At 39.8% G+C, this 26,737-nt stretch overlaps 1 protein-coding gene and 2 long non-coding RNA genes across 8 annotated transcripts in view; 2 read left to right on the top strand and 1 right to left on the bottom strand.

The window, feature by feature from the left end:
* GLIS1 (GLIS family zinc finger 1) overlaps positions 1 to 21,999 on the top strand; it is a 172,612-nt gene extending 150,613 nt beyond the window's left edge. For 4 of the 6 annotated variants that reach the window (XM_046944908.1, XM_046944909.1, XM_015291201.4 and 1 more), the window contains exons 8-10: positions 12,251 to 12,435; positions 17,786 to 17,953; positions 21,290 to 21,999. In XM_046944908.1, the coding sequence (XP_046800864.1) occupies positions 12,251 to 12,435; positions 17,786 to 17,953; positions 21,290 to 21,426 (490 nt within the window). In that variant the 3' untranslated portion in view covers positions 21,427 to 21,999. The remainder of the gene's footprint in view (positions 1 to 12,250; positions 12,436 to 17,785; positions 17,954 to 21,289) is intronic. The other 2 variants (XM_046944912.1, XM_046944910.1) reach the window with 1 other exon arrangement.
* Positions 1,575 to 26,420, bottom strand: LOC124418132. Its single transcript, XR_006940006.1, has 2 exons — positions 24,945 to 26,420; positions 1,575 to 13,724 (listed from the first exon to the last, which is right to left on the bottom strand). It is a non-coding gene; the product is annotated as an uncharacterized LOC124418132 (long non-coding RNA).
* Positions 24,236 to 26,737, top strand: LOC121111425. The gene is made up of 2 exons (XR_005862014.1): positions 24,236 to 25,197; positions 26,259 to 26,737. It is a non-coding gene; the product is annotated as an uncharacterized LOC121111425 (long non-coding RNA).

The following is a 26,737-nucleotide window of genomic DNA, read 5'->3' as shown; positions in this document are numbered from 1 at the left end:
TACCTTTGCCAGTTAATAGCACTATGCCATTACTCATATAAAATAGACAGTTTACAATAGGAAAGAAACACCTAACACTACCTTTCTTCATGTGAACTGCTCTGGCTTTCTGGCACACATATAATGTTTTGCCTCATTTGTCAGCTGTCTCAGCATTCACCTTTAAGTGAATGCAAGGAATTTCTATACTGTGAATCAGTATGATGACAAGGCTGGATTGCATAGTTCAAGTCTGTGGAATGAACCAAATGATTACTATCAAGAAATCTAATTACTGAGTCATCAAATATGTAAGATGCCAAAATCTACACAGGGCAGGGTACAAATAGTGTACTCAAGTTTGACAGAAGATTTAGAATTTCATTTGAAGGCTTTTTATTTTTTTTTTGATTAACAAAATAGAAGCTATATGCTGTACGTCTGTTGCCAAAGTCAACACCACGTGCAGCAGTCAGTAATCCCAAATGGGTTACTGAGACATTTAAATGGTTTGACAAAATTATCTAATTCACTTGAAAATGTTCTAACAAAATCTGACTTCATTACCAAATATGTTTATACTGGCATTATACAATACAGAGAATATGTTTTCAAATTATAGTATAAAGTGTGTGCTAGACCAAATAATTTTACTTTAACTTATATTGCTATTAATTGAAATGAAATGCTCTGGCATCCAGATAAGGTTTGTCATGATGCAGGTTGAAATATGTATTTATTTTTTACTTCAGGTAGCAAAGTGTTACGTTTGCATTTCTTGTTGCATGTGCCACGTATAATTGATTGCATTTTGCCCATTGCAAAAGTAGCCCGTTTTAATTTGTAGCAATATGAAGATGGAAACATAGCTTTTAGTATTAAATCCTATGTGTGAATGTTGCACTTGGCTTTCTCTCTGCTGTTTTTTTTTGCCAGTATTATCCAAGTCATCTAAAAAATATACTTAGTTGCATTTGTAAATTCGAGTTTAAAATATTTACTGTGATAAATGATCAGTTTAAATGAAACCGATCTGACTAAAGTTAAATGAGTTTAAGCGGTGGCACAAGGTTAAGGATTTGCGCCCATTTAGCTTAATGGCCTAACAAGGTCACTTTGTAGGATCTGAACACGGTCTCTCTATATGTGTCCGTGGGGCCCTCAGTTGCTTATGTTGCTTATAACAGCGCTTATGTTCTCCAAAGAAGCTGGGGATACTGACAAATAATAACTTTACCAAGAAGGTGATGTGTGTCCAAGGAAAAGGAAAGTGAAATTTTCTTTTATATATACTGCTGTGGTAAGTTAGGTCATTTCTTCTCTGTAAACACAACAGTAAATGAAGAACCAGTGAGATTAAGGCATCTGTGATGTGACCATTGGTGATGATTAATGAGAACTTTGAATCCGGTCTTATAATTATTGTGAGTTTAATATCAAGGGTTAAGTAACCAAAGTTAGATGAAAGACACAACTCTCTTTTACCCAGGCTTCTCACCAGCTAACTGCAACCAGTTCAAACCATGCTCCAGACTCCCCTGAAGAGCCACTTAGCCATACAAAATCACAAGAAACAGGACTTAAGACCAATCAAATGAAAAGACACGTTTTAATCAGGCTACTTAAACATCAGAATTTTTGTTTGCTTGCTTGTTAGCACCTGTTAATTCAAATACCACAGAAATACTTCACTGTAAAGAGATCTCTGTTAAAGGTTTAGCCCTTAATTTCCCTTTACTTAAAGTAAAACAAGGTACACAGAGCCTCCCTTTTTGCTCAACAAGGGAACACCAGATTCAGAATTCCTCATATTTTCAAGGTTGAAAAAAGTATGCAAGACAAAATCTCCTCCAGCCACCCCAACCTCTGCTCTTTGGCCCTGTGTTCAGCTCCAGCTTTGCTGGCAGGCATACAAGGGGTCTTGTGAGTGATTTCTCGTTAGAAGAGATGGGACTCAAATTGTGGCTATGAGTTTCACTGTTGTCTGCAAGCAGCTCATCTTCTGCCGATGACTGTATCTGATATGAGATTTAAGGAATTGCTCCAAACCAGTAAAAGGCTCCTTTCAATAGGCTACGTAAGTTCCTTGATCTGCCAGAATTCATGGCCAGACCTGAAAATACACGTGTACCTAATTCTCATTACCTTCAGTGGTGATTGCATGTCTTCACTACTTATGGCTGAATTTCAAGTTTGTGAGCTCATATACTTAAAGTGAGGAGGATTTGGTGTATTGCTTGAATCTTTGTGTGAAACAAACTCTTACTCTAGAAGTACTCAGGAGAACTGAATACCTACACAGTTTTTATAACAGTTCCTAGTACCAATGAGATGCATCATTCATTCATTGTGGATTCCTCTGGAGAATATTCTTCACTTATAATAGAATACACAAGTCAGTGTTTCAGACTTTCTTTCAAAAGCACTAAAACCAATAACAAGAAACAGATATCTCTGACAGCTGAAAACATTTTCAATGGAGGAAGCCAAGAACCCATCATAATTTATCTCAGTGTTATGGACCTGAGCACGCAAAAGGGGCATCAGTACATCTGTCCGAAGAAAGAACAATGTACAGGTGCGGAGCTGAGGTTCATGTAACAAAGAAAATCAGTAATTAAAAGCATCTGGTTTCAAATCCCAAGTCATTTATCTCATTGTAGAAAATGTGATCAGAATTCATTTATAATCATGTCCAGATAGACTTGTATAGTTTTTTCCCCCTTAAAGCAAAATTAGCATTAGAATAGACTGACTTCAGCAGTACAACAATAACTTAGGGCTTGATCATGGGGTAAAATATCATTTGGCCATCCACAGAAATTGATGACATGTATTTCATTTTTGTTTCTAATGGGGCTGGAGTGACATACATTAGAGAGCCTTACCCCAAAAGTGAGCGCTAACTATGATCACAGAGTCACAGAATGGCTGAGGCTGACAGAGACCTCTCAGTCTATCTGGTCCAACCCCTGCTTGAGCAGGACACCCAGAGCAGGATGCCCAGGCCCCACCCAGGCAGCTTTGCAAGGCCCCACAACATCTCTGGGCAGTCTGTGCCAGAGCTCCATACCTGCAGAGCACTGACATGCTTCCTGGTGTTCAGGTGGAACCTCCTGTGTCCCACTTTGAGCCCAATGCCTCTTGCCTGGCACTGGGCACCACTGACAGGAGCCTGGCTCTGTTCTCTTTGCCCTCTCCCTTCACATATGTATGAATGTTGATAAGATCTCCCCCTTGATGACTGCCCAGAAGAGACCCTCTGAGCAGAACTATCTTAATGTAAGATTAGAGACAGCCACTAGAGTAGGAGGGAGTTTAAATGAATTTGTCAGAGTAAATCATCTAGAATTGATTTAACCCAGCTCATCTGTATTAATGATTCTAGCTATTACTGTTTTTTTATCTGTAGGTAAATCATATGCCTAACACCTGTAAAGCTGATTTTTTCTTTTTCCTTTTGGTTTTTTAAGCAAAACTTCTCCAGTTAGGTGTAAGTTACATACACCAAACACAACAATTTGTCATGGTGTAACAAGTCATTATCTTAACATCTCCCACTGTTCAGTATAGTGCCTTTTACACTGTAAACTTGAAGAAAGCAGCATCAGCAACCTGTAAAGAATCTGTGTACACCTGGAAGCGTCTTGCTGCATACTTGCCAAAGAATAATGACTTTAAATGACTAAAATAAGACAGAGAAGTCAAGCATGCAGTACATGTTGATATCTGTGTTTGATTGCATGTCTTTCTAATTTACTTCCTGGCAATCATTTGAACCTAAGGCTGTGCTTTTAATCTAAATATGTTGTGATATTACTTAAAGCATGCTAATTTGCATTACTTCAGTAATATATTTTCCTGCTAGATTGTTAGAATAAGATTTCAAATTTCCATTAGGTGTAGTGGCTTCCACTGAATTGATTTGTCAATTTTCTTTCAAGGAAAATGACCAAATGAATGCTTATAAATAAAAACGTCTTTTAGATTGGCATAGTTCCAGTAGAAATCACCAAGGCTTAACTGCTCTGCAGAACTTGCATATCAGGTGAGAGCAATTGTAGAGATATTAATTTAACATAGAAAAGTCCTTGTCTGCGTAGATGTGTGTCTCTTTGTGTAGATAGTGAAGTGGGTTACAAAATACTGAGTTATGTTGTACCCCCAACTGTGAGACTTGTGCACATATTTGTTAGAAAGATTGCAAGTGTTTTAGTAAGCCACTCTGGACCCAAAGAGAAGGCCTTTGAGAGTACCAGGAAAGGTACCCAAAGAGAACCTTTGGGTTCTCTATAATTTTCATCCTGAAGCTGTTTTCATATCACTGTTGACTGGTATTATTATTTTAAAGCAACTAAATGACTTAAGAATCTTAAATCATGTTAAAAGCGCCTTTGGATAGTGTTCCCCATAATGTTTGTGAAACCCCTCTTACTCTGAGTGCGCTCACATACTCACTTGTTGACACTGCCTAGGGAGAGTGATGAGTGAAGATGCAGAACTGGATTAAAGTAATCCATTGATTCTATGATCCTATAATAAAACAGGAGGCATAACTTTTGGAGCAGCATTCGTGGCAGTTCATACTTATGTAGAAGCTAGGAAAGGGCTGACATTTCCTTAGTCCTACTTTAAGATGTTGTACCTGGAGGTACACATGCCATGTTAGCAGCAGAGCCAAGCCTCCCAACAGCAGGCATTGGGTCAAGCTGGCTACAGCAAGAAAACAGAAAACAGGATCACGGTGTCCTATCTTGCAGTCATAGAGCAGAGACTGAGTATCATACAGGCTAACAACTTGTTTGCGCACTGTTTATAGAAGAGGGTAATAAAATGCAGTGATGCCCAGCAAGGTGCTTTTCAATGAAGGATTTATTATATATCAGGGAGAGAGGGGAAGAGGAGAAAGGAAGAAAGAAAGAGAAAGAAAAGATTCCTTGCATTCCAGAAACGTAGCCAGAGGCACCTGGCAGTGATTAGTGCAAAGGTTCACCAAACTTCAGATAGAGTCCGTCTTAAAAAAAAAAAAAAAAAAAAAAAGGGAAAAAGAAAAAAACAAGTGAACGGTGTAACTGTTTCCTGAGCATGTGCTGACAGAAATTCCCGTAGGGCAAGACCCAGAACAGAAACACGTGGCAAGAGATTGGGCGCTATCCAGAGACCAGATTAGCAGAGCTTTACACATCATTTTTAATATTATGGGAAGAGATGAAAATCAGTGTTAACTTTTTTTTTTTTTCTTCCATTTGAAAAAATAATTTCCTGGTCCTGGAACTCAATTGGACTTTCTCACAATATAAGTGACTGTAATGCTTGGGGAGAGAATTATGAATGAAATGGTTAGCATGCTGGATTTTATGGCAGAACCTGGTTCCATGGAAACATCTCAGATTTTGTAATTAGCTGCAGTACTCTGTAGGTAACTTATGCCAAAACATAGAGCTTCTTTGCTTAGTGCTTTTCATGTTGTTGCTTTATTATATATTTTTCTTCCTACTAATACGAGTTTTTAAAAAGTCTAAAATTCTAGATAGTGGGATGTGTCAATATGGTATACATGAGAGCTGTGTTACAGTATGGTCTTAAACCCCAGAATATATTAAAAGTTATTTGAGATAAAGGACAGATGTTTTTCAGACTGGATTTGGTCCTTTCGCTGAAGTCAATGGGATATGGGTTGAAGTTCTTTGTCTTGCTTAGGAATCTGCCAATCAAGCCATCACATCATAAAAAAAAAAACAAAAAACAGACAGTTTTCATATTGGTAACATCCTGATCTCAGATATTTCCATTTTGTGGCTACACTTCTTTCTCAGTTTTTATTCAAGAATCTTAGTTTGAATTATTTTCATTATTTTTCAATTTTCAATTCAAGCATTTTCTGCTTAAACATACTGTGTGTGGGTTTTGGCAGTTAAGACACGATGAACCAGATGATGAAAGAACTCTTTAAACAGCTCTCAATCTGGCTTTACAATTTCTTACTCTGTTCATTTGTTCAGGAACAGTTACTGAACAGACTGGGAAAAGTGAAATATAAAACTGTTTCTTACTCAGACTAAGTACTGTGGATGAATATAGAAAACATACATTACCATCTTGACAGAAAGGTCAGAAAAATCAATGTCCATATGCATTTATTGTGGGTTCCTTATTTTTCAAGATTATCGGAACATGGCATTTTGTATGCATTGTGAAAATGCACGATTTTTTATGCACCACGGTCTACTAGGAGAAACTAAAACTGGAGGCAGGATAAGTGAACCTAAAGCAAGTTAACAGTAGTTGTAGCCTAGGAAGTGTCTTTGGTATAGATTGCTGCTAACTCGCAGCACCTACATAGTTCCTTCACATACGTCTTTGGTATAATTTAATCTTAACATTTATAATAAAAATAGGTAACGTTAAAACAATCAAAAGAAAATTTAAGTCTTACTGAGACTTCTGTTTGAGATTCTTAAAGATCTGCGCTTTTTAAAATGAGCGGACTCAGATTAATATCTTGTATGTTTTGGCTTTTAATTTAACAAAATCCGTCTGTTAAGATTCAGATTTCTGTGTTTCCACTGCTGTGAGTGGCAAATACTTTGCAGTAGAGGTGAGGAAGTGGCTCGTGGTCTGTGTCTACCATTTGTGTTAGTGACTCCTCATGGATAGTATCTCATCAGACTTCAAGAGCTTATCTGAAGGGCTATGAAACCGAGTAATTTAAGATAATGTGTAACACACTACAGAAGTGTTTGTGGCATCACAGACAAGGTATGTTATCAACTTAGGATCAGTTCTTCCAGTACTATTCTGTCAGTTCTGTGGATGATGGTATTAAAAAAACAAGATTGTTCTGACTAGTCCTTTTACTTAATTGTCTACTGATGCATCCTCAGGAGAGGAATGCACTAGACTTGCAATTCCATCTGAAATCATAGGTCCCTCAAGACTAGTATTATGTCTTCAGCGCCATCCTACACGTGGTGCTTCAAAGGGAATCTGAAAAAACCCACAATACCTGGTCAATCATGTGAAGTTGTATGATGAGTGAAGAGTGAGGATTCCTCTCTGATTTCTTGGGCGATCAGTTTACATCCTGAAGCACGCAATTTGATTACCCCTTGCTTAGCATGGAAATGTTGGTTTTGGCCATCAAATTATTCACCCTGTTTTTAAAAAACTTATCTCGACTGTTTGATTCTGTGACTTCCTGTGGCTATGAGTGCCACAGGCCAGAGCGTGCTGCGTGAGCAAAATGTTCCTTTTGTTTGAAACTGACCTGCCTCTCCCAGTGGTGAATGCTCTGTCGCTCCTGTGTCTTCAGCAGGCTGGAGAGGAGGCTGGCTCCTCTGCTGTGCCACTGCATTCTGAAAAACTGTGTTTCAGGTTCTCTTCTTTCAGTGCCACAATTATAGTTTGGCCAATTTTACTTGGTGAAACCTCTCTCTTACTATTCTAGTATATCTTCAGCTGCTTTTAACTCTTACAGTGATTAAATGCATCAGAACTGAAAGTAGCTCTGTATTCAGTGTTGATACATAATACCTCTAATTTCTCCAAATTTGGTTTCATTTTGCATCCTGCTGTCCACATTCTGAGTATATTCAGATCTGTTTTAAGTTTACTGCAAGCACCTGAGTAGCTTGTCAGGAAACTGAAGTATTTTCAGTGAACAGTCACCAGTTCTCCCTTGCTTTATCCAGATCATGAGTAAACATTCTCCTTAGCACCTCCCTTCAGACCAATCCCAGCAGCATGCAACATGAGCCACTTGGGCCGTGCTGTTACCAGTCATTTGTAATTGTTAAGCAGCATGTTTGTGATGCATGAAGTACTGAAGATGCAGTTTTGTTACCATGGGGACCCAGAGAAGTTACAGGAGAATGGGAGGTAAGGAGGCAAATGCTTCCAGGGTTTGGACAGTGTATCCTCCAGTTAGGGTATTTGACATACAAAACAAGGCTTGAGACATGTATTCATCACAAGTGCTACTTCCAGGCTAGGAAGATTTCTGGGCGCTGCATCACAGTGCTGACTGCCATACAGAAATACACCCAGAGAGCACCACAAATACAGCAGAGATTTCCAGCCTACAGATTCCTGTGAATTCACAAGCTGTTCGTAAGAGACACACAGATAGTAGCACCTACTATCATTAGGTCCAAAGTCACCAGAAGTCTTGAGATGAAAAGACTTTCCTATTTGTACCATGTATCACATCCGGGAACGTTTTTTAGCAAAGGCAATTCAATCAGTAGGCAACTGAAAATCTGCTGGATTCAGAGAGGAAATCCAGCTAGGAACTTCATTAGTGTCTATACTGGGAAATGGATATGAATAAGGTAAGAGCATGATTAAGTTGTTACCTTTCTCATAAAGGTCATAGTGGAATAATAAAAGTCTTGCAGTATTTTGATTTGTACGTCAGATAATGAAAGTATTTTATCGTCAAGTATCCGTATAAAAAGGTGGAATGTATTGACGGTCCAACTAGATCAGCAGTGTAAGCAAGCTGTAAGAACTGTTCTTCTTTCTTAGCTTTGTCAGTAGTGTTAGCAAGATAGGGAAAAGATGTACCTTATCAGACAGAAGGATTCAGGATAGTTAGGAGCCCTTAAATTTAATGAATTAAGGAAGGATTTTTTTTCATGTATGTGTGAGTATTTATCTATAACCTGCCAATATAACTATATATAGGCACAGATATATATTAAAAGGCCCCAAAAGTACCTGCAGATTTATTGAGTTATGCAAGTTACAATTAAAATAAAATATATGGCATATATTTGTTATTAATATACAAACCAAAGCAAACTGTGGTTGTAGTACAGCATTAACAGGAAATGTACAGGCTGTTAGTTACTGAAACATATGCCTGAGCTACTGCCTTGGAATTTTTAATGTATCCAGCTGAGCTTCTGGCTTAAATAGTTCAGTGTTTCCCCTTCCATACAAAAGACATCTCCTTTTAAGCTATTTAATTTGTATCAGGAATGATTTTGCCTATCCTTTAACAACCTGAGTATCACAGCAACATGATTAGTATACAAACGTTTGGGACAGAATTAAAGACAGGGCACTGGTGGCTGGACAGTTAGTTGATGAAAAACTCTCCTTGAGTCTGCCAGAGTACATGTGCACACAGAGAACAATATTTTAGGGGCCAGCTTGAGCTGTTGGCATTATGATGGCTATTTTAAGAAAGCCAATTCCCATATTGGCCACTTACGCTAATACAGACTGATTTTTCTGCTGAGCAATGCTCTTTCCTAGCTAAAAACTGAGCCCTAACTTATGGAAAACATGAAATTCCCTACTTGGGAGATATTGAAGAGAAAGCTGTAGATTTCATGGTTACCTGCTCAAACCGCATGAAACTCTTCACACAGAGAAGGCAGAGAGCTGAGCATTACGCAGAGCTCTCAGGGTTTCAGCCCAAGTTGCTGCACTACATGTTACTAGGATACTGGCTGCCTGCAGGCAGCAATGTTTGCTGAGCCCTAGCACCGTGCCGGCAAAGCAAGTGGAAGCAGGGAGCTGGCAGCCCGGTTCGCCTGGCTGGAGCGGAGCCCCACACCTCCTCACCCTGCTGCCTCCCTCCTGCTCCCAGCAAGCCATTGCAAAGGCTTTGAGGCACAAATCCTGGCAAAGCATTGAGCTCACACACAGGAAAAACAAGAATGCGAAAGAATGAGAGGGGACAAGCACTGCTTTAAAACATAATCACAATAGCCATTGAATTCATCTCGCAGGTTAAGATTTAAATAACCTTTAGGAAGAATGAAACAGGGAAGCTGGGGATTTCAGACTTCCCACAGCCAGACGACTTAAATGTACCATTTTTGCTGTGCAACATTTGCACAGAATTTAAAAATGCAATTTCCCCATAGTGTGAACAGAGCCTTCAACACAGAGCAGCTGGGCAGGCCCGCATGGGGCTGCATCTCCAGCAGTGGCCAGCAAAAGGCATTCCCAGAGCAGGCGCAGGAAACCCAACGCAGGCAGTCACGGAGTGCTTGCTCACCAAAAGTATTTTCCTCCCTCATTCAGAGCGGTTTCTGGCTCATCCAGCCGTGGAGTCTTCAGTACATCTTTTGTTTCTCTTTACAATGTGTGTGTGGTCATTATCCATATAAATGTCACTATCGTGATCTCTTTTAGCTGTTATCCTTCCAAAGAAAACAACTGCAATCTTTTTAATCTCCTTTCAGATAGAAGTATTTCCTGGCTTCTGCTAGCATTTCTGGCATGTCGAGTGCGATGTCTCCATGTGCCATTTGAATGGGCTGGTGACCGTTCTGTCACTTGTGGTCATGCTTTGCCAGCACTCCCTGGCAGCATCGGATGAGACTGTAGCAAAGCTTTTCTGCAGGTTCCAGCAGATAAAGGCAGCCCCATCTGCATGCAGTCCTCACCATTGACACATGTTTGAGAGAATTAGTGGAAGATCCAGCATGTAGCTGGGCAGCACAACAGATAGTTTCGTTTAACTGTTTCTCCACTGCGACATTTGGGGAAAAACAATGGCCACATGGGAGCTGACCTTTGCGTTCAGCTGCAGACAAACTTGGTGTTTACCCCAGGGCATCTGGTCCTCAGCAGAGCTGTCTCTAGAGAGCGCTTTCAGCCTGGGACCCAATGAGGGCACTGCTGGCCCTGCACTGCCCACCCTGCTGCAGCCCCACTCCCCGTTCCTGCTGTGTCTGCAGCCCCAGCTCTTCTTAGTTTTTGTTGCAGAGCTCTTTTTAATATGTACCTGAAACAAAAACGAGTGAACAAAAAAAGCCCACAGACTAATAAGTTTTTTTTATTTGCATATTGGCTTTATAATTCTGCTTCAGTTATCTATACATGTTGCAGGCCTGTGCTTATGAGGAGTTATGTTTCTCACAGAAGGTTTGTTATCCAGTTCTTAGATATTTGGCTTGAAAATGTCCTTGTCTTCATCTATTTAACAATACTTGCTTATTTCTTCAGTTTAGTTTGGGGAAATTTGAACTCTCTGCAGTCTGTATCACGTGCCTTATTTTTGTGTATTGGGGTGGTGGACTTATTTCATCATAGGATTGTCTTTGACCAGTTGATTTATTAAAACCCCTGTTAATAAGCGTCACTGTGACACTATGCCACTGTGACAGCTTTTGGCAGTGTTCCTCTGCCTACACGTTAAATTTGAATATGCTGAAAGCTTGCTCCAAGCAGACCTCACATTTGAAAGTGTAACCTTGGGCTATTTAGCAGAAAGCTATTTGTCACAGCTGTAGTAGGAGGCGAAAAGGTCCAGTTTAAAACAAGTTACTCATTTACAGTGTTAATTTAATGCAGCTATAAAAGAGGCTGAGTGACCAGGTTTTTGGTCACATCTTCTGCACCACATCATCTTCCTGTCTGTGAACGGCCAGAAGAGTTCTCTGGGAAATGGTTCATGCCATGTGGGCCAGCTGCTGTACCTGCCTTGGTGGGCTGGGGGCACTCCACGGCCAGGGGAAGCATTAACACTTTTCTACCAGTGGTGGAGGAGTGCCCAGGGGTTTCACGGCAGCGGGCCAGTGAGGCTCTTCTTCAGCTGCTCCAGCGTGCTTTGGGGATGCAGGGTCAGGGTCTGTCCCCCGAGTGGCGCTGTCCCAGTGCTTCTGGGCTGGCCTGACTCCCAGCTGTCCGTGGGGAATTTTCCATCTCTTAGGCTCCACCCTGCCCAATTTTCCAGGGTTGGAGAGGTGTTGCCACAAGCAAACCCTTATTCAGGCCTTTTCTTTGAAAGGACAGTGCCAGCTTTTGCAGTGAATTCTGTATTTCTTGCAGTGAAGCCTAAAAAATACTGTATGAGGAATAATTGAAAACTAATGCTTTTCTTTGTCTTGGCTGAAACCCGGGTAGAAAGTTTTACCCACTACAACTACTGAGGCACTTGAACAATTTACACGCTTTTACTTATTCTGACTTATTCTCCACTTCTGTTTCTGGACATGTTTCTCAGCTTACAAAATTTTCAATTAAAACTGACCCGTGTCTGAGTTGCTTTCTGAGGAGTGATGTCATTTTGATTCCGTCATTAGGATTAGTACAGGAGGTCAGTGTAAAGAAACATAAATCGTTTTCTAACTGCCTTCCATGCTAATGAAGACTTGAAAGCAGCAATGCATTGTTATCTTTCTTTTACAGCATAATTTATAGCTGCAAAATAAATGTTTTTGTAGTCTTGCCGTCATGTATGTAGGACCTTTCAAGTATTTCATTTTCCCTTATTTGATAGGTGAAATTTTTCTGAATTTTCTTTTTCTAGGCTGGCTCCCAACATAATCTCTCCACTTGTCAGCCCCCTGAAAGCATTAGTTCCACCTTCCCTCCTGCAGAAACACAGCTCTCCATCATCGCACAGCCAATCACCAAATGGGCAGCAGTTTCCTGGAATACCAAATAAACCATATGCTCAATTTCAAAACCAGTCTGTACAGCAGGGATCTCAAGGTAACTTCCTTTTTTTTTTTGTCCTTTCTTCTCTTTCAACTTTCCTGATTTCTAGTTGGGAAAAAATAATTTACTTCAGTTTTTGCATTTTCTGCCAATGTTGTTGTATTAAGGGTCTGACAGCATTTTAGTGGGAACTCCTACTTTTAACATGGTTTTATTGAGGCAGATTCAAAATTTCAGACCATTTTTATCTGTAATATCATATTATAATAGGGGAAGCTATCTCAACAACACATCTATTGCATTTATTCAGCTTCTTTTTAGGACATGATTTCAAAAAGGTGTTTGCAAGAATGAATTATGCCCACAGATAACTCTGATTTGAAGATAAGTGAAATAGCCCTGACTCATTCCTTGATTGTCAGGGAAAGGTTGCTGTCACAAGGCAGTAGATGCCTACCAGCTATGCACCTTGCCTGACTGAATATCCAGCCTTCGTCCGGTTTAGAGAGAGTGAGTCTGCCACACCAAAAGTCGTTTTTAGCTTGCTTGCTAAAATAAATGAAGAGATGCACGCTTTGGCAATGTTCTGTTCTCTCCACTAATGATGCTGTTCTAGTTGTGATCTCAGATGAAGAAAGATTATTCTCCTATTTTATATTTGGCAGTTTTGTTTATATATTGTTATATGTAGTAATCTGCTAAGACACTCTGTAGAGAGCTATAGAGTGTCAATGTAATTTGAGGGTAGGAATTGCAGCAGCTAAGCAGCTATCCCACTGCTTAATTTAAAACATTTTTTTGTTCTGAATTACCCAGCCTTTTTAATGGGGAGCTTGTTTTCCTATTCCCAAGTTCTGCCGTGGGACCTAAATAATGTTTCTACAATTTTTGAGGTATAAATTAGCAAATGATGTGATTATCACAGATTCTTCCAGTAGCAGAAGCTTCCATACTTAAGAAATATGTTATGTAATCCAGATGGTATGCTGCTTATGTGTAGTAAATATTCACAATAAAGAAGTGTGTAGGACATCTGTCTGGTTGAAAGTATAACCAGGCATGCGAGTTTGTACAGGCAGGTAACCAGCTTTTGAAACTCTCTTCATTGCTGTACTGTCATTTGCATAAGGTCATTCTGTGCTGGTGGAGTATTACACACGATTAATTTACCTGTGGGTAATATAGGAGCTTTGCTTTCTCTGAATGAATTCTAAGGCAGTGCAGGATTTTAACACAAACCCAATAAACAATTCACAGCTGTAATGAGGTTTCGTATCCCAACACTTCCCTCTGCCCTCCAGTCCCTGAGGACCATTTTTGCTCTTCGGTTGGAAGGCCTTAGCCTGAAAAGTTAAAGCAGATTATATTAAATGATTTGTGCCAAAGGAAAAACTAACTCAACCTGATGCTCAACAGATTACTCAATTTAAAAGATTAACTCTGTGAGGGAAAAGTGGCAGATTTATGATAGCATATAATGATATATGATTATGTTACTATAATGAGCTAAATAACTACAAACCACAAGAGGAAAGTTTAGCAGCTCATTACTGTGGCAGAAACAAATGCATAGACAGAACAAGTTTTGAACCACTTAAATAAATTGACTTTATTCCTTAAGAGAACCACATTTCCTTTAGAATGAATTGTTGCTTTCTAAGCATTATGCTGTAGGTTTTGAAAAAGTAATAATTTTCCACTTTGGCCATATGTTGAAGTATTACTATAAATTCATTATGGAATTGGTCATTCAAAAATCAATTTTGATTAGCAGCCTTTGAAATCAATTGATCTGTAACCTGTATTTAGCTCTGCTTGCTCTAAGTCTTTTTTGCATCTGAGTTCATTAATAACACATTTTTCTAATGGAATCTCTAGAGATTTGTGAGCTTTGAATTTCTGCTGAAACAGGAATGCTGTGTAAGTTTAGCTGTAGAAGTAGGCGCCTGTATAGAAGCATATAAATCCTGGGGATCTGCAGTTTTCACAAGACAGCAAGCCGCATCAAGCTGGTAGCAGAAATACTGATAACAGAAGGATAATAAGCTGCAATATTTCTGTGTTTAAGCCTGGTTGTGTTAAGATCACACGGAAATCAGTATATGCTGAAAGAATTTGGCAGGCTGTAGAATCCTCTAGTTGGTTATACCTGATAGGCTTTTTTCTCCGGAATTTTATGCAATCTGAAGGACTTAATTTATCTGTACATCCATGTGAATGACATAAGATGGCATGTAATAGACATATTCCAATCATCTGTTCATTACATCATTCATTGTAAAGCTGCTTAAAGTTTTCCAGGTTGTGCCTTACAGAAGCAGCTGCTGCGCTGTGTGAAGTGGCAAAGTGCAGCTTTTCTGTCACAAGTTATTTCAAAGCAGAATTTTAGCTGGATGCTATGCGTGGAATTCACTTTATTCCTGTGTTAACTGTTACAGTGCTACCTGCACTGTACCTAAAACATGTAATAGCGTTCATTTAAACTGCTAGGACATTGAGTAAATTCTTCACTTGAACCTCAGAAAATGTGATTTCACTCAAACAAAGTGAAGGGAAACCTGAAATCCATGTGGAAAAAAAATATCAGTGAAGCACCTGCCAAACTGGTGCTCCGCTTCTGCTCTCCTAGCAGGAGCAGTGCTGTTTACACCAGACAAGCCTTCTTGCTTACTTCATATTTTAACCACTGGAGAGGATTTGTAAGAACTTGTAAAAAATGTTCTGTGCTTCATTTTCACCAGCCACCTATTTGTGGTTGCTAACTGAACCATTAGTTAGGGGATTTTAATTGTATCTCAGCTCTTCATACTTTCTGTGATAGGTGCATGGGAGGTAAGCTAGGTAGAAGTAAAGCGTTTCAGAAAACCTAAAGGAACCATAAAAAATGGGGTTTGGAAAGCAAGGCTTACAAGAAGTGACTGAGGGAACTGGGGCTGTTTGGTCTGGAGAAAGAGAGGTTGAAGGGTGACCTCATCCCTCTCAGCAAGCATCTGAAAGGTGGTTGTAGGGAGAGCCAGAGAATCAGAGAATGGTTTGTATCAAGAGAGATGTCAGTCTCTTTTCTCAGGCGACAAGGCAGGTGGGTAAGTACTGGAAAGGGCCGACAGGGAGGTAGTAAAGTCACCATCACTTGCAGTATTTAAGAGACACGTGAACGTGGCACTAAGGGACATGGTTTAGTGATGGGACTCAGTAGGTCAAGTTGATGGTTGGACTTGGTGCCATTAAAGGTCCTTTCCAACCCAAAGATTCTATGATTGTACAGTGAAATGGAGTGAAACAAAAGCATCTTTCTTTAATGCTGAATGTTAAAAAATATATAAATGCAGTAAAGTTCTGCCTTGTACTGCATATCCAAAGTAAACATTGCATTGTCTGCAAGCTCAATTTCATTTCCTGTGGTTGTGCAAAATTCATGAAACCTTATCTGGCAAGAGCGCCAGTTGTTACAAAAGCCCTTGTGGTTGCTTTAGCTCACATGGCCTTTTGATCCCATCTAATTAGTTTGGTGTTTGGGAATACGGCATTCAAACAAGCTGGGAATTTTCCTTTTTGTTTGTGTAAGAGCTACATGAGGCTCAAATCCTCTGGAGCAGACTGACTGACCTCTTGAATGATACCAGGCTACTGAAGGCCATCAGCATCCTCCTACCAAAAGAAACTCTGACTGTTCTGCTGAAGCAGTAGGTGGGAGAATGGAAAGAGTAGTAAAACTCATGAAGAAAGTCTTAGTGACGTAGCAACTCCCTGATCCTGCAGTACCGCAACCTGGAGGTATGCATAGGTTCGGTCACTCCAAGACTGATTTCCACCTTCTAGGACAGATATCCAACTACTTACATTTTCAACTGCAGCTTCGGCAGCTCTTTTCCAGACTTCTGATTCTGGGGCAGTTGTCTGCCTCAGACATTTTTTCCTGAGCAGATAGAGGGTAACTTAAAACACCACAAAAGAAGCCTTTATCCATAAGCCATGAGCCAATCCTGAATCCAACTAGTTTCTATCAGTTCTGTCATGCTTGGCTGGTCTTGGATTTTATAAGCCACTGCACCAGCCGTGTAGATCATAAAGATTTTAATTGATTTAACAAAGGCAAGCTTGGGAGCATGACGAAAGGGCAGCAATTACAGAGACAGAGAAAATACATGATGCCTTCCCTAGAAGTGATGCGTATAGCAGACATTCTGGAAAACGTTCAGTTTTCTCTCTTGCAGTGCATGTAAGTGCTCTCTGCAACCAGTTATACCTCATCTGAAGCCAAGTGTCTCTTTTTCTTTTCTTTTTTTTTCACTGCTCATCTCAAAAGGAGATGTTTTTAGAAGGCTGACAGCAAGGAGTTTATGTTTTGTAAACAGAAAAGTCAGCTTAATTATCAAAAGCTGATCAGTAACGCTCTGTACCTAAAACCACATCAAAGAATGGCTTTGCTACCTCTTCTAAGGGCTCCTTGGGTTTTTGGGCCAGACTCTCTGCTCAGTAAATAGAAGTGGCTGTCTATTTATTCCAAGGAAAGTCATGTATCATTTAATACTCAGCTTTCCAAATTTCTGTGCCACCCTCTACACAGCGTCAAATATGGACTGTTTGGTACAGTGTGTATAGAGTCTTTATCTAATGTAGTCATGCATTAGTACTTCACCAATCAGGATATCAACTTTTCTTTTTTGTGGTGGAGGATCACAGATTTTCAAGAGATGAATCACCTAATCCTTGCCCATTCTGCCAAAACACATATTAAACTGTGAAACTTCAGAGCAAAGCTTTCATCACTGGGTGAATTCCTTGCTTTTCTACCACAGAATTGCCTCACTTAGCCTTATTTATTACCGTCGTAGAAAAACATTTCCAGAATGGACAGGCCTTGGCTTCTGCCTGATGTTATCCCCTCAATCGAATTTTGGTAGCAAATGGAAAAGACAGGAGATCTTTCTTAACTGGAAAAAGCTTGTACACTGCATGATGTGTAAGGGACAAATCCCACCCTGATTTTCTTCAGGAAATGTAAAACAGAACATTTAAATATTACATTGTTGTACTAAAAGTAATTCATTATAAAGTTTTTCCCTTAGGAGTGAGTATCCTGGACCTGATCCAGTGAAGTACTCACTACTTAGCTTTGAACGCAAGTGGGCTGTGGACTTCATTCATCCAGTCTCTTCTATTGCCTGAAAGGAAGCACATCCTTGACATTTTTGCCAGATTGGGATCACAGTCCACAGCAGCTTGAGGGACCAAGTCTGACATAGCTTTTATATTATTACGCCTTCTAGAATAGTGTGATCATTTTTCCATAGTTAAAACTGAGGGACTGAAAAAAACCACAATAGTAATGAAATACTGTGACAGAAATGGAGCAAAAACCGTTGCAGTAGTGTTAAAATGTGTATGCAATATCTGTTTTCAGGTTACCAAGGCAGCTTTCACTCAATACAAAACTGTTTCCACTATGGAGACTGCTACAGAACAATGGACCAGTCTGTCACCAGTGATGTGCTAACAGGGGAATCCCATTGCTTTAATCCTCTGAGACATAATGGCTATCACATACTCAGTGCACCTTTAGCTTCAACAGGTAATTTATTCTGCCTATAAAAATTATCTATATGATATTTGTAGCAGGATGGGAAAATAACATATTTTGAGGTCAGTATTATTACAAAAATATGTTTGTACTTGAAACTCAGTCACTGAAATTCATCTGGATGTATAAAAATCCCACAAGGAAAGCAGTTTTTTTCTTTAGTTCTATATTGGTCTAACAGACAGGTTTTCCTTTCATTATGCTGGATGTCAGAGAGAACACAAACCTTCAGGAGACCTGACACATTTATTGTGTGGGCTATTCATTGTACATGTCTTCACACGTGCTCAGGCAGGTTTTTCTGATCAGATTGTAGTTGAGAACATAGTTAGCAAGATTCAGGAGAAAATAGCAGCAGCAGGAACTTCCTGTCTGTCTAAGAATAAGTGGATGGCTTTGCTTTACGGCACTGATATTTACAAAATTGAATGACACTGCTTTGAGAAATTCCACTAAAAGTGTTTGGTAGATTCTTTTTGTTTGGAAGTTCCTTTTCATTTGTGTATTGCACGTTCATTGCAGCTGTATTTCCTTGTTCAACTACAGATTCACATAGAGTAACATTTTCTGTGAGTTACAATATTTAGAAGACTATGATATTTCAGTCAGTACTTAGTTTTATAAAGCATTTTTCTCTTTTAAAACTATAATTAAGAATTAATAGAATTACTGAAATCAAACAGATTATGAGTATTGTCAGAGCTATGAAATACCATCATATACTCCATTCTTTACTTACATATCACCCAACAAATTTTTCTTCATGTCTGCATTCAGGAGAGCATCTCAGCTAGGGACAATACTGAAAACATATGTTTAAATGCTCTTTGAAATGGGGCCTGAGTCAGACCACAAAATTAGAGCTGACTTTCCTGTTTGTTTTGTATTAAAGGAGTCTCTGTTCAGAGAATGCATGCATTTGTCTCGTGTTCCGTACTAGAAAGTGTATGCATCAGTGATTAACACAAGGGAAAAGTTTAAGATGAAGTTTCAACTTCAACTTTGAATTCTTTTGTGTTATTCATAAGTTTGATGTTACTAAAACATAGTTTCTTCATATTAACATCAAATTTCAAGTTCATATTGACAGACTGCAATATTTAAAGAACAGACTAAATAAACTTTCCAAAAGAAATTGTAGGAGCAAAGAATAATACTATGGCAGGACACCAACTTCAACAACAGTTGATTTTTATGTCTGGGGCTAAACTATTATGAAACATTTCTCTGTAATATTTTTGTTTCTATAATGCTTACTGAGGTATGCAAATACTTAGAGACTGAAACATAGATGTGGATGAAATTATATTTATATATATATATATATAATACAAACATATAAAAATCTTAGCCCATCTTTTTGTGTATAAAATAGAACCATTCAGGTTTGCAAGATTCATCAAGGCTAGCTATTAATTTTTTTCAGGCTTTTATAGCACCATTAATATTAAATGAATTCTCATCTCACAGGAATGCCACATGTGACTGGCAAACAGCTGTTCCATGAATTACATTAACAGTCAATAAATTTTTATTTTCTGCTCAGGACTTTGGATAGCTTACTCTATCTGGAATCTAATAACGATCTCTCAGGTGTATGCTTGTCTTGGGTTTTGTCCATCTGTGGTTGTGTGTCCACCCTGTATACAGACTCATCAAATATAAATTAGCATATCATAAACACTCACAAATCTTATCAAAATACTGATCACTTCGCTTGGAATGATCCACAGCACAACACAGATAAGTAGGCCAGATTCATTTTTCAGGGACTTAGTATGCTGCAGGCCAGAATTCTACAGACATCAGAATTTGACCCACGAGCTACCACTAAATTAATGTGTTGTAGGAAAATGCATAAATGTAAAATAAAAATAAAAACAGTATAAGATAGTAAAATGCCTTAGATTCTAAAGACAGAGCTGACATTTCTTTCTGAAATGAGGATTGGCTGTTCAGGACTCCAGGATCTGTCATTACCAGGTGCCACACAGCCTGAAGGCCTCACTTAAAGCCTGGTGCAGTTAGATTCACCCACATCTAGATACATGTACTTGCAGTGTTAAGCAGCCTGAAAAGATGAGAAACACAAAACAGAAGAAACATCCTTATTTTATAGAAGGGAAACTGGGGCACAGAAAACCAAAGTTGTTTCTTAATGTCTCCACAGAGCTCCTCTATCAAGCAGAGAGTGGAGCCAGGCCCCAGTGCCTTAACCATGAGGGTCAGCCATCCACACATTGACTTGTAATTCACATGAATGAGACTAGTAAGAGATTTTCTGCATCAGGCAGTTAGTTCACAGGCATGTTCTAAGCAGGAAGAAGGATCTTGCTCCATATGTTACCTCAGCTGACTTAATGCTGATAGTGATTATTTAAATTGTGATAGGTGGGCTCTTGATGCAGAGGGTCAGACCCCTCTGTTGAAGGTCATCCAGACACTTTCTTCAAGCCTCAAACCAAAGCAGATGACAGGGTAAAACACAATATGTAGATTAAGGGACTAACATAAAGGAGTCAGTGTTTCATGCAATGGTTGGGGGCAGGTGAGGCTTGATGATTAGAAAATGATTGAAGAAGGCGGGTTAGGAGGTTGTCAAGGCCCTCGGCAGACAGTGCCATAGGGTATGTAGGAGGAACTGCAAACTGATGCAAGAAGTGTGGGTAGAGGGAGAGATGCTGAAGGGAGAAGGACAGGGCGAGAGGTGAACACAGTTGATGTAAAGCAAGGAAAGCTGAAAGTTCAACTCAGACAGGTGAGCAACCAGCAACATGGTGAGCCTGGGTGGGCTAAGAATGACGTGGTGCACAGCCCCCTTTGCACATCCTGTGAGCCTGACTCGCCCCAGACACTTGTCTACACAGACCTCACCTCTGCAGTATGTGGGGATCCAACAAATGTAGGATTCAAATTTCTCTAAGATCTAAAGAGCAGCTGGGAGACAGATGGAATATTTTCCAAACCGCCATTAAAAGGAAAAACACACAAAACAAGAGGACAACATCACTTTTAGTACACACTTAGTAGGATCTTTGCCCGTTCATTGTTTTGCCATCCTATTCTGATAATAACTGTAAAGTCTCAAGAGAGTCATATTGATACTTGTGCTGCCCTTGAACGTGGGTAGCTTTCCACAGAAATGAATGGGAGCCTCATACACTATGACACAAGTGCCCATGGAGATTAGTTTGTGTATCTCCTGGGTAAGGCTTTGATGGTAAATCCTATTGTCTTTTCATTAACGCTGTACTGCATTCAGACTTTGCTTCCTTCCTTATATGTACTGGTCCTAAATCATGTCCATACAACTTGTCACGCTTTCAGGCTATGATGCAATCTCTGAAGCACAGTGTGTATCTGAAGACATGGTCTCCAATGGAACCGATGAGAATGGATTTTTCCAAAATGGCGCCTTTGATCACTGCTTGAATCACATTCCTCCCATCTATACAGATACCTAAGAGCAGTGTTGACCTTACTTCCTTTATTATACCTATAACTGTGTATGTAATAACAAAGGTGTTCAAGTACTTTTATTTAGTCTGTATCCCTATATGTGCTCATTTAAATAAACACCTCACATTTACCAAACCATTTTATACATGAATAGTCTGTGTAAGATAATATTGGAACCTGTTCCTTGGCTGTGGCACTTTGAAATTCTTGCTTTAAGGGAATGAGGAGCATTTCAAGCCGCTTGTTTTGTAAGTTCTCTTGATAAAGTGTAAATGTAAGTTATATAAAAAACTTGTAAAGAGGGTTTTTTTTTTCCTGAAAAGTATGTTTCAATTGAGAATGTCAGTCCCTTTAATCAGCTGTTACTTAAATCACTGGTCAACTCTTTTTTTTTTTTTTAGTAACTAAAAGGATTTTTTTTTTAATCCCAGACCTCATGTATATAAAATCTTCATTTGCTCAGCTTGTTTTATATTTTCAATTTTACAAGAAAGCATTAAAAACTGGAAACAAGTGTACTGTCATTTCTTAAAATCATTGGTTTGCCTGATGAACTAAATACAACTACACTGTATTCACTCCCAACTTGTGCCAGCACGGGTGTGTTTAAAGCGAGCTCCTGGAAATGTCCCTGGGTTGTTTGGGAGAACCACAAGAGAGGCAAGCAGTTTGGGCTAAATGAAGATGTGTCGTCCCTGGGAAACTATTACAAGTTAGCATCACCTTTCTGCTTGTACTACAAACAAGTGACAAATAAATGCCCTAACTGGCCTTGGCAGTGTCCACCTGTAACTGATTGTGTCTCCTGCCCCCTGTGCCATAGGACTTGGCCTTGACCACAGGGCAGAGCTCTTGTGAAAAGAATTTTATTTATTTTTCAGCTGGTCCCTGATAGAAGTCTGTGAAAAGGACAGCATACTCACACCAACAAGTACTTCCCACACTACTATGCCTTCAGCAGCACCAGAGGTGTCCTGTGAGGAGCATGGCAGCCTGCGGTGGCTGTCCTGTGCCCACTTAGGCTACCTGAAAGGTTCCTGATGCCCAAGATATTCCTCACCACCACACAAATCTTCACAAGCATCACCACTAAGGGCACCTAGATGGAGCATCACTCAATTTCTGGCAAAAAACAAAACAAAACAAAACAAAACAAAACCTTCATTTACAGCTCACACTTACCTGAGCTATCATGGGCACCTTTGGAAAGCTCACACTGGGTCAAAACTGCCCAGTGACTGAAGACATTGCTTTCCTCTTTTCCTCTCCTCTCTATTACCAGGATCTGCTTGGCAGCCTCATGCTCATACAATGTTTTCAATGCTTATCTTGTGCCAGACATGCTAGTGCCAAAACCCAACTCTTCGTTTTCAGCCTTGTAAGCCAATTAGCTGCTCCCCAGAGGAACAGCCTAAAATTAGAAGCAGCTGCTAGGAGATTTCTTGTCTCCACAAAGGACTGTCAGAAGAAATATCAGGCACCTGGCTTCAGCAAAATAGCAGATTCCAAAGGAAAAAAATCCTAAATTCAGTGGCACGTCAGGAAAATACTGCATTTTGCATAACCAGAATCCATTGAGCAGACACCAAGGTGAATGAAGTGGCATTACTGGGTCCACGGGGCCATGCTTCTCCTTACAGTCACAAAGTTATACAACCACAACAGATATATGTATTTTTAAAGCACAATTTGATGGTAAGGTGTGAACCTGGCAGCCAAGGTATTGGGGAAAACACAGTAGCTGAATAAACCCAGAGGTCTCCAATGGTCCACGTGTTTATGTTGGTTGATGAGAAACTCAGCATGAGCTAGCAGCCTGGGGGTCTGCTTCCACATGTGTATCAAGCACCCTGGTGTTACTGTGCTTCTCCTCTGTCACAAGAGCCTCTGCAACCCTGGATGGCATTTTACAACAGCGTGTTCAGCACCAAGGCCAATTTGGGCTAACCACCAAGCCTACATGGATGCATTTCACTTGTTTCCTTAGCACCTGTTATTGTACAGGTTGTACAGGTTGCACCCTTTCGCTGTACATGAGTATGCCTCTGTACCCAATTTAGCTTTCTGTCTTCAAGAAATTTGAGTGAAATTTGAGTGCAACTCAGACATTCAGGAAGTTTTAGTTACTGGAGGTGCATAGGGGAACCTTTTATAAACAGTTCCTCAAGATCTCTAGCTCTGCAGGACTCCAGTCCCAGCTAGAAACCCATTAATTGTGGCTGCCTGCCCGCCTCAAGCAGTCCCTGGCAGCACTGAGTCACCATTCCTCTCCTAGAATTACATTTTAAAAGGCTCCAAATTACACTTTAAGCTTTTGATCATGGCCACATTTGGTTTTCTGTCTTTTTCCTTATCTACTCAGATGTATCAGATTCTTTTGTCTCAGATGTAAGTAGCCCAAACTTTTTCCAAAAACATTAAGCAAGGAGGCAGGTAGCTTATTAACTGCCCACCAGTAAAAACTCAGGAGCTTCTGAAGGAGAACTTAAAAAAATCATATCCAGAGCCCAGGAAAGCTGTATTGGCTGAGACAAAAAATCAAAATAATCCCTGTTTTCCAATTAATTGGAGACTTTAAAGGAAATAGGGCCTTAAAAACATGATTAATCTTATTTCCTAAAAAATATATACTTCTAAAAATGACATTTTAAAGTTAAAAATACAAACCAAACAAATCTAAACATATTTGATCAATTACAAAAATATTTATGTCCCAACAACCAGGCTGTTCAAAACCACACAATGATTCACAAAGGTTTGGGAAACTTAAAGCATAGCAGCTGTAGTGATGATTTAATTGCAGAATCTGTGTGAATCGGGTTTTTTGTAAATTAAAAGGTACATTCACAGAAATGCAAAGGCACTCATCTGAGTCTGGTTTGGAAAGTTATCCATAATAAAACCATTAAAATACAGAGCAACACAAGTTAATGGTTACTTGTGAGCTTGTGTACTTCATTATTTTCTTTTATTACATTAAGTAGGGAAGCATCTTGTGTAAGCTTTTCCTAAAGACATAAAGAGACCTTTCAATTGAATTTATTGCTTGGCAAGTTCCTGGTTGTGGTGCTGTAAAAGCCTCACCAACTAATACATATAATAACTGGAGTTAGGCTTCATAATAGTAGAAAAATATTACTCTGCGGAATTAAAATGGAACTGCGGGTTCCAGTTGACTGTCAGATACTTTTTCAATCTAGGCAACAGAATTCAAATAACAGATTACTGCACTAATTTATAAATAGCCACAAATCATTTCCCCAGTGAACGAAAAGCCCATTTACCCTGTGCATTCTCTCTGCGTGTGCACAGTATGCTTTAGGAATGACTGAATTAAGATGACCTGCAGTGGCCAATCAAGCAGGGAGAAAGAAAATGAACTTCAAGTTGATACTGAAGCAGCTAAAGCCCTTTCTTACACTTTCCACCAGCTAGGAAGCAAGCCAACTGTTCTGCAGGACCTCTATTTTTTTAATATAATCAAGCTCAAGCTTTTCATTGTATAGAAAACCAAAGTACTTACTCTTCTCCCTTTTACTAGACGCAGTACTTCAGAAGCTACAGAAGTAATCTTCCTTTCGGTGCTGCAGAGGTGCCTTTGCAAGTGAGTGTATGAGATGCACAGATGTGGGTGTATCACAACAAAGTAACACTATTTACACTGGAATTGTGATGTGGCAACACAACACAGGAATTTGTGAGACCAAAACCTCAGGTCTGCAGTATGAAAGCCGGAGCCTGTGGCAGGTATCAACAATGCTCCCGTGGAAAGGAAAGTGAGTACCCTTTCAAATCATATTTTCTAGTTACATCAACAGCAGGGACAGCTGCTGCTTGCGGAAAGGCTTTCTTGCTTCCTAGACTGTCCTTTCAATTGGGTACATTTTCTAACTGGTAGAGATCCAACAAAACAAATTCCAGAGCACAGTAAGAGCGTCAATTTAATACTGCAATAGATGTCAGTTATGCAAGCAGTGCGGGGGAAAAAAAAAAAAAAGTTCTTAAAGCAACAACCAAGTATGTGAAAATAAACAGCAACTGTAAATTGAATTTAAATTGCTTAAGAGTAAAATATTTCAGTGTTTTTTGTTCCGATCTTATTAAAACCTATGCAAGTGCAATTCAGTCCTCCAATAATGCATTTACATTAAATTAGAAGATCAGCACAACACAAGACGTGAAAAATAGCCAGTCTGTATCATTTGATTCACTGACAGTTAAAAGCCACTGGAGTACGGAGTATTCCCTCCTGAGAAAAGCCCTTCGATCGGCAGTGTCACTAAGAGCTCCTCTCTGCTTAAATTTCAAAGCAAACTGCAAACACTCTTAAGTCATTTGGAAGTCAGCAGAATAAGAGCTGCCGACCGCTACATTGTCAAAGCCTCGCAAATAGTTTGCATATATTGGCTTGGTGGGCTGTCAGCTGCGTACAGCTGCAAAACAGGTCAAACCATAGCAGGCAGTTTGCTTTAAAGTGTCTAAACCATAGGAATCCCCAGTCTAGCTAAAGCTCTGATGAAACTGAGCTTTCTAGCTGATTTCCACTCAGATGAAAAGAAGTTTGTCCATTCCTTTGGCAAAAAGATTTTTGTAGTGGTGTTAAAGCCAGAAAAAAGTCAAATAACTCTTCTGCACTAACACAGATTTTCTGGCTGGAGCCAGTACCTTTCACTCAAACTCAAATGAGTCAACTTTAAAAATGTATTTCTGGCTCTGAGTTATATAGCAGTTCCCTTCAATTAATCAAGGGCACCAATAAAAGCATGATGTTAATTTTTAAACTTTTACTACTATTGGCCTGCTTGATTTCAAAGTGTTTTTCCCTTCCCCCTGGGAGAGGCTGTATCTCTGTCCCATCAAACTGTGGTGGAGAGCAGTGGACCAGGACTTGCCACTGGGCACAGAGATGATCCAGAGACAAGGGAGGACATGAGGAGACCCTGGACAGGGACAAGGCTAGGAAAGGAGTGGATTACGCTGCTTTACTGGAGGATCAACACCACCTTTCAGCCTTTCCTCAGTTCAGAAGGGCACTGTAACACCCGTCTCCCAGCAGCATCAGCAGCCAGAGGAGCCCCAAAACAGCTCTTCTCCTCCCAGCACCTGATCTCAGTATGTGGTCCAGACACAGGATCCAGGATTTTCCTCTTATATAAGGGATGGCTTTACTTTACCCTGTTCCAGACATCCAGAAGTTGCACTTCGGTTTCCTCTCAGGCACCAGGGAAGGGAAATGTGCCTCCAAAGTGGGAGTCAGTCCATCCCAGGAAGGTGCCAAGGAGCCAATGATGGACATTAAAATCCAGACAACATAAA

The sequence above is a fragment of the Gallus gallus genome, chromosome 8 (genome assembly GCF_016699485.2).
Source record: "Gallus gallus isolate bGalGal1 chromosome 8, bGalGal1.mat.broiler.GRCg7b, whole genome shotgun sequence".
NCBI classification, from domain to species: Eukaryota; Metazoa; Chordata; class Aves; order Galliformes; family Phasianidae; genus Gallus; species Gallus gallus.
This window is presented reverse-complemented; position numbering and strand designations above follow the sequence as displayed.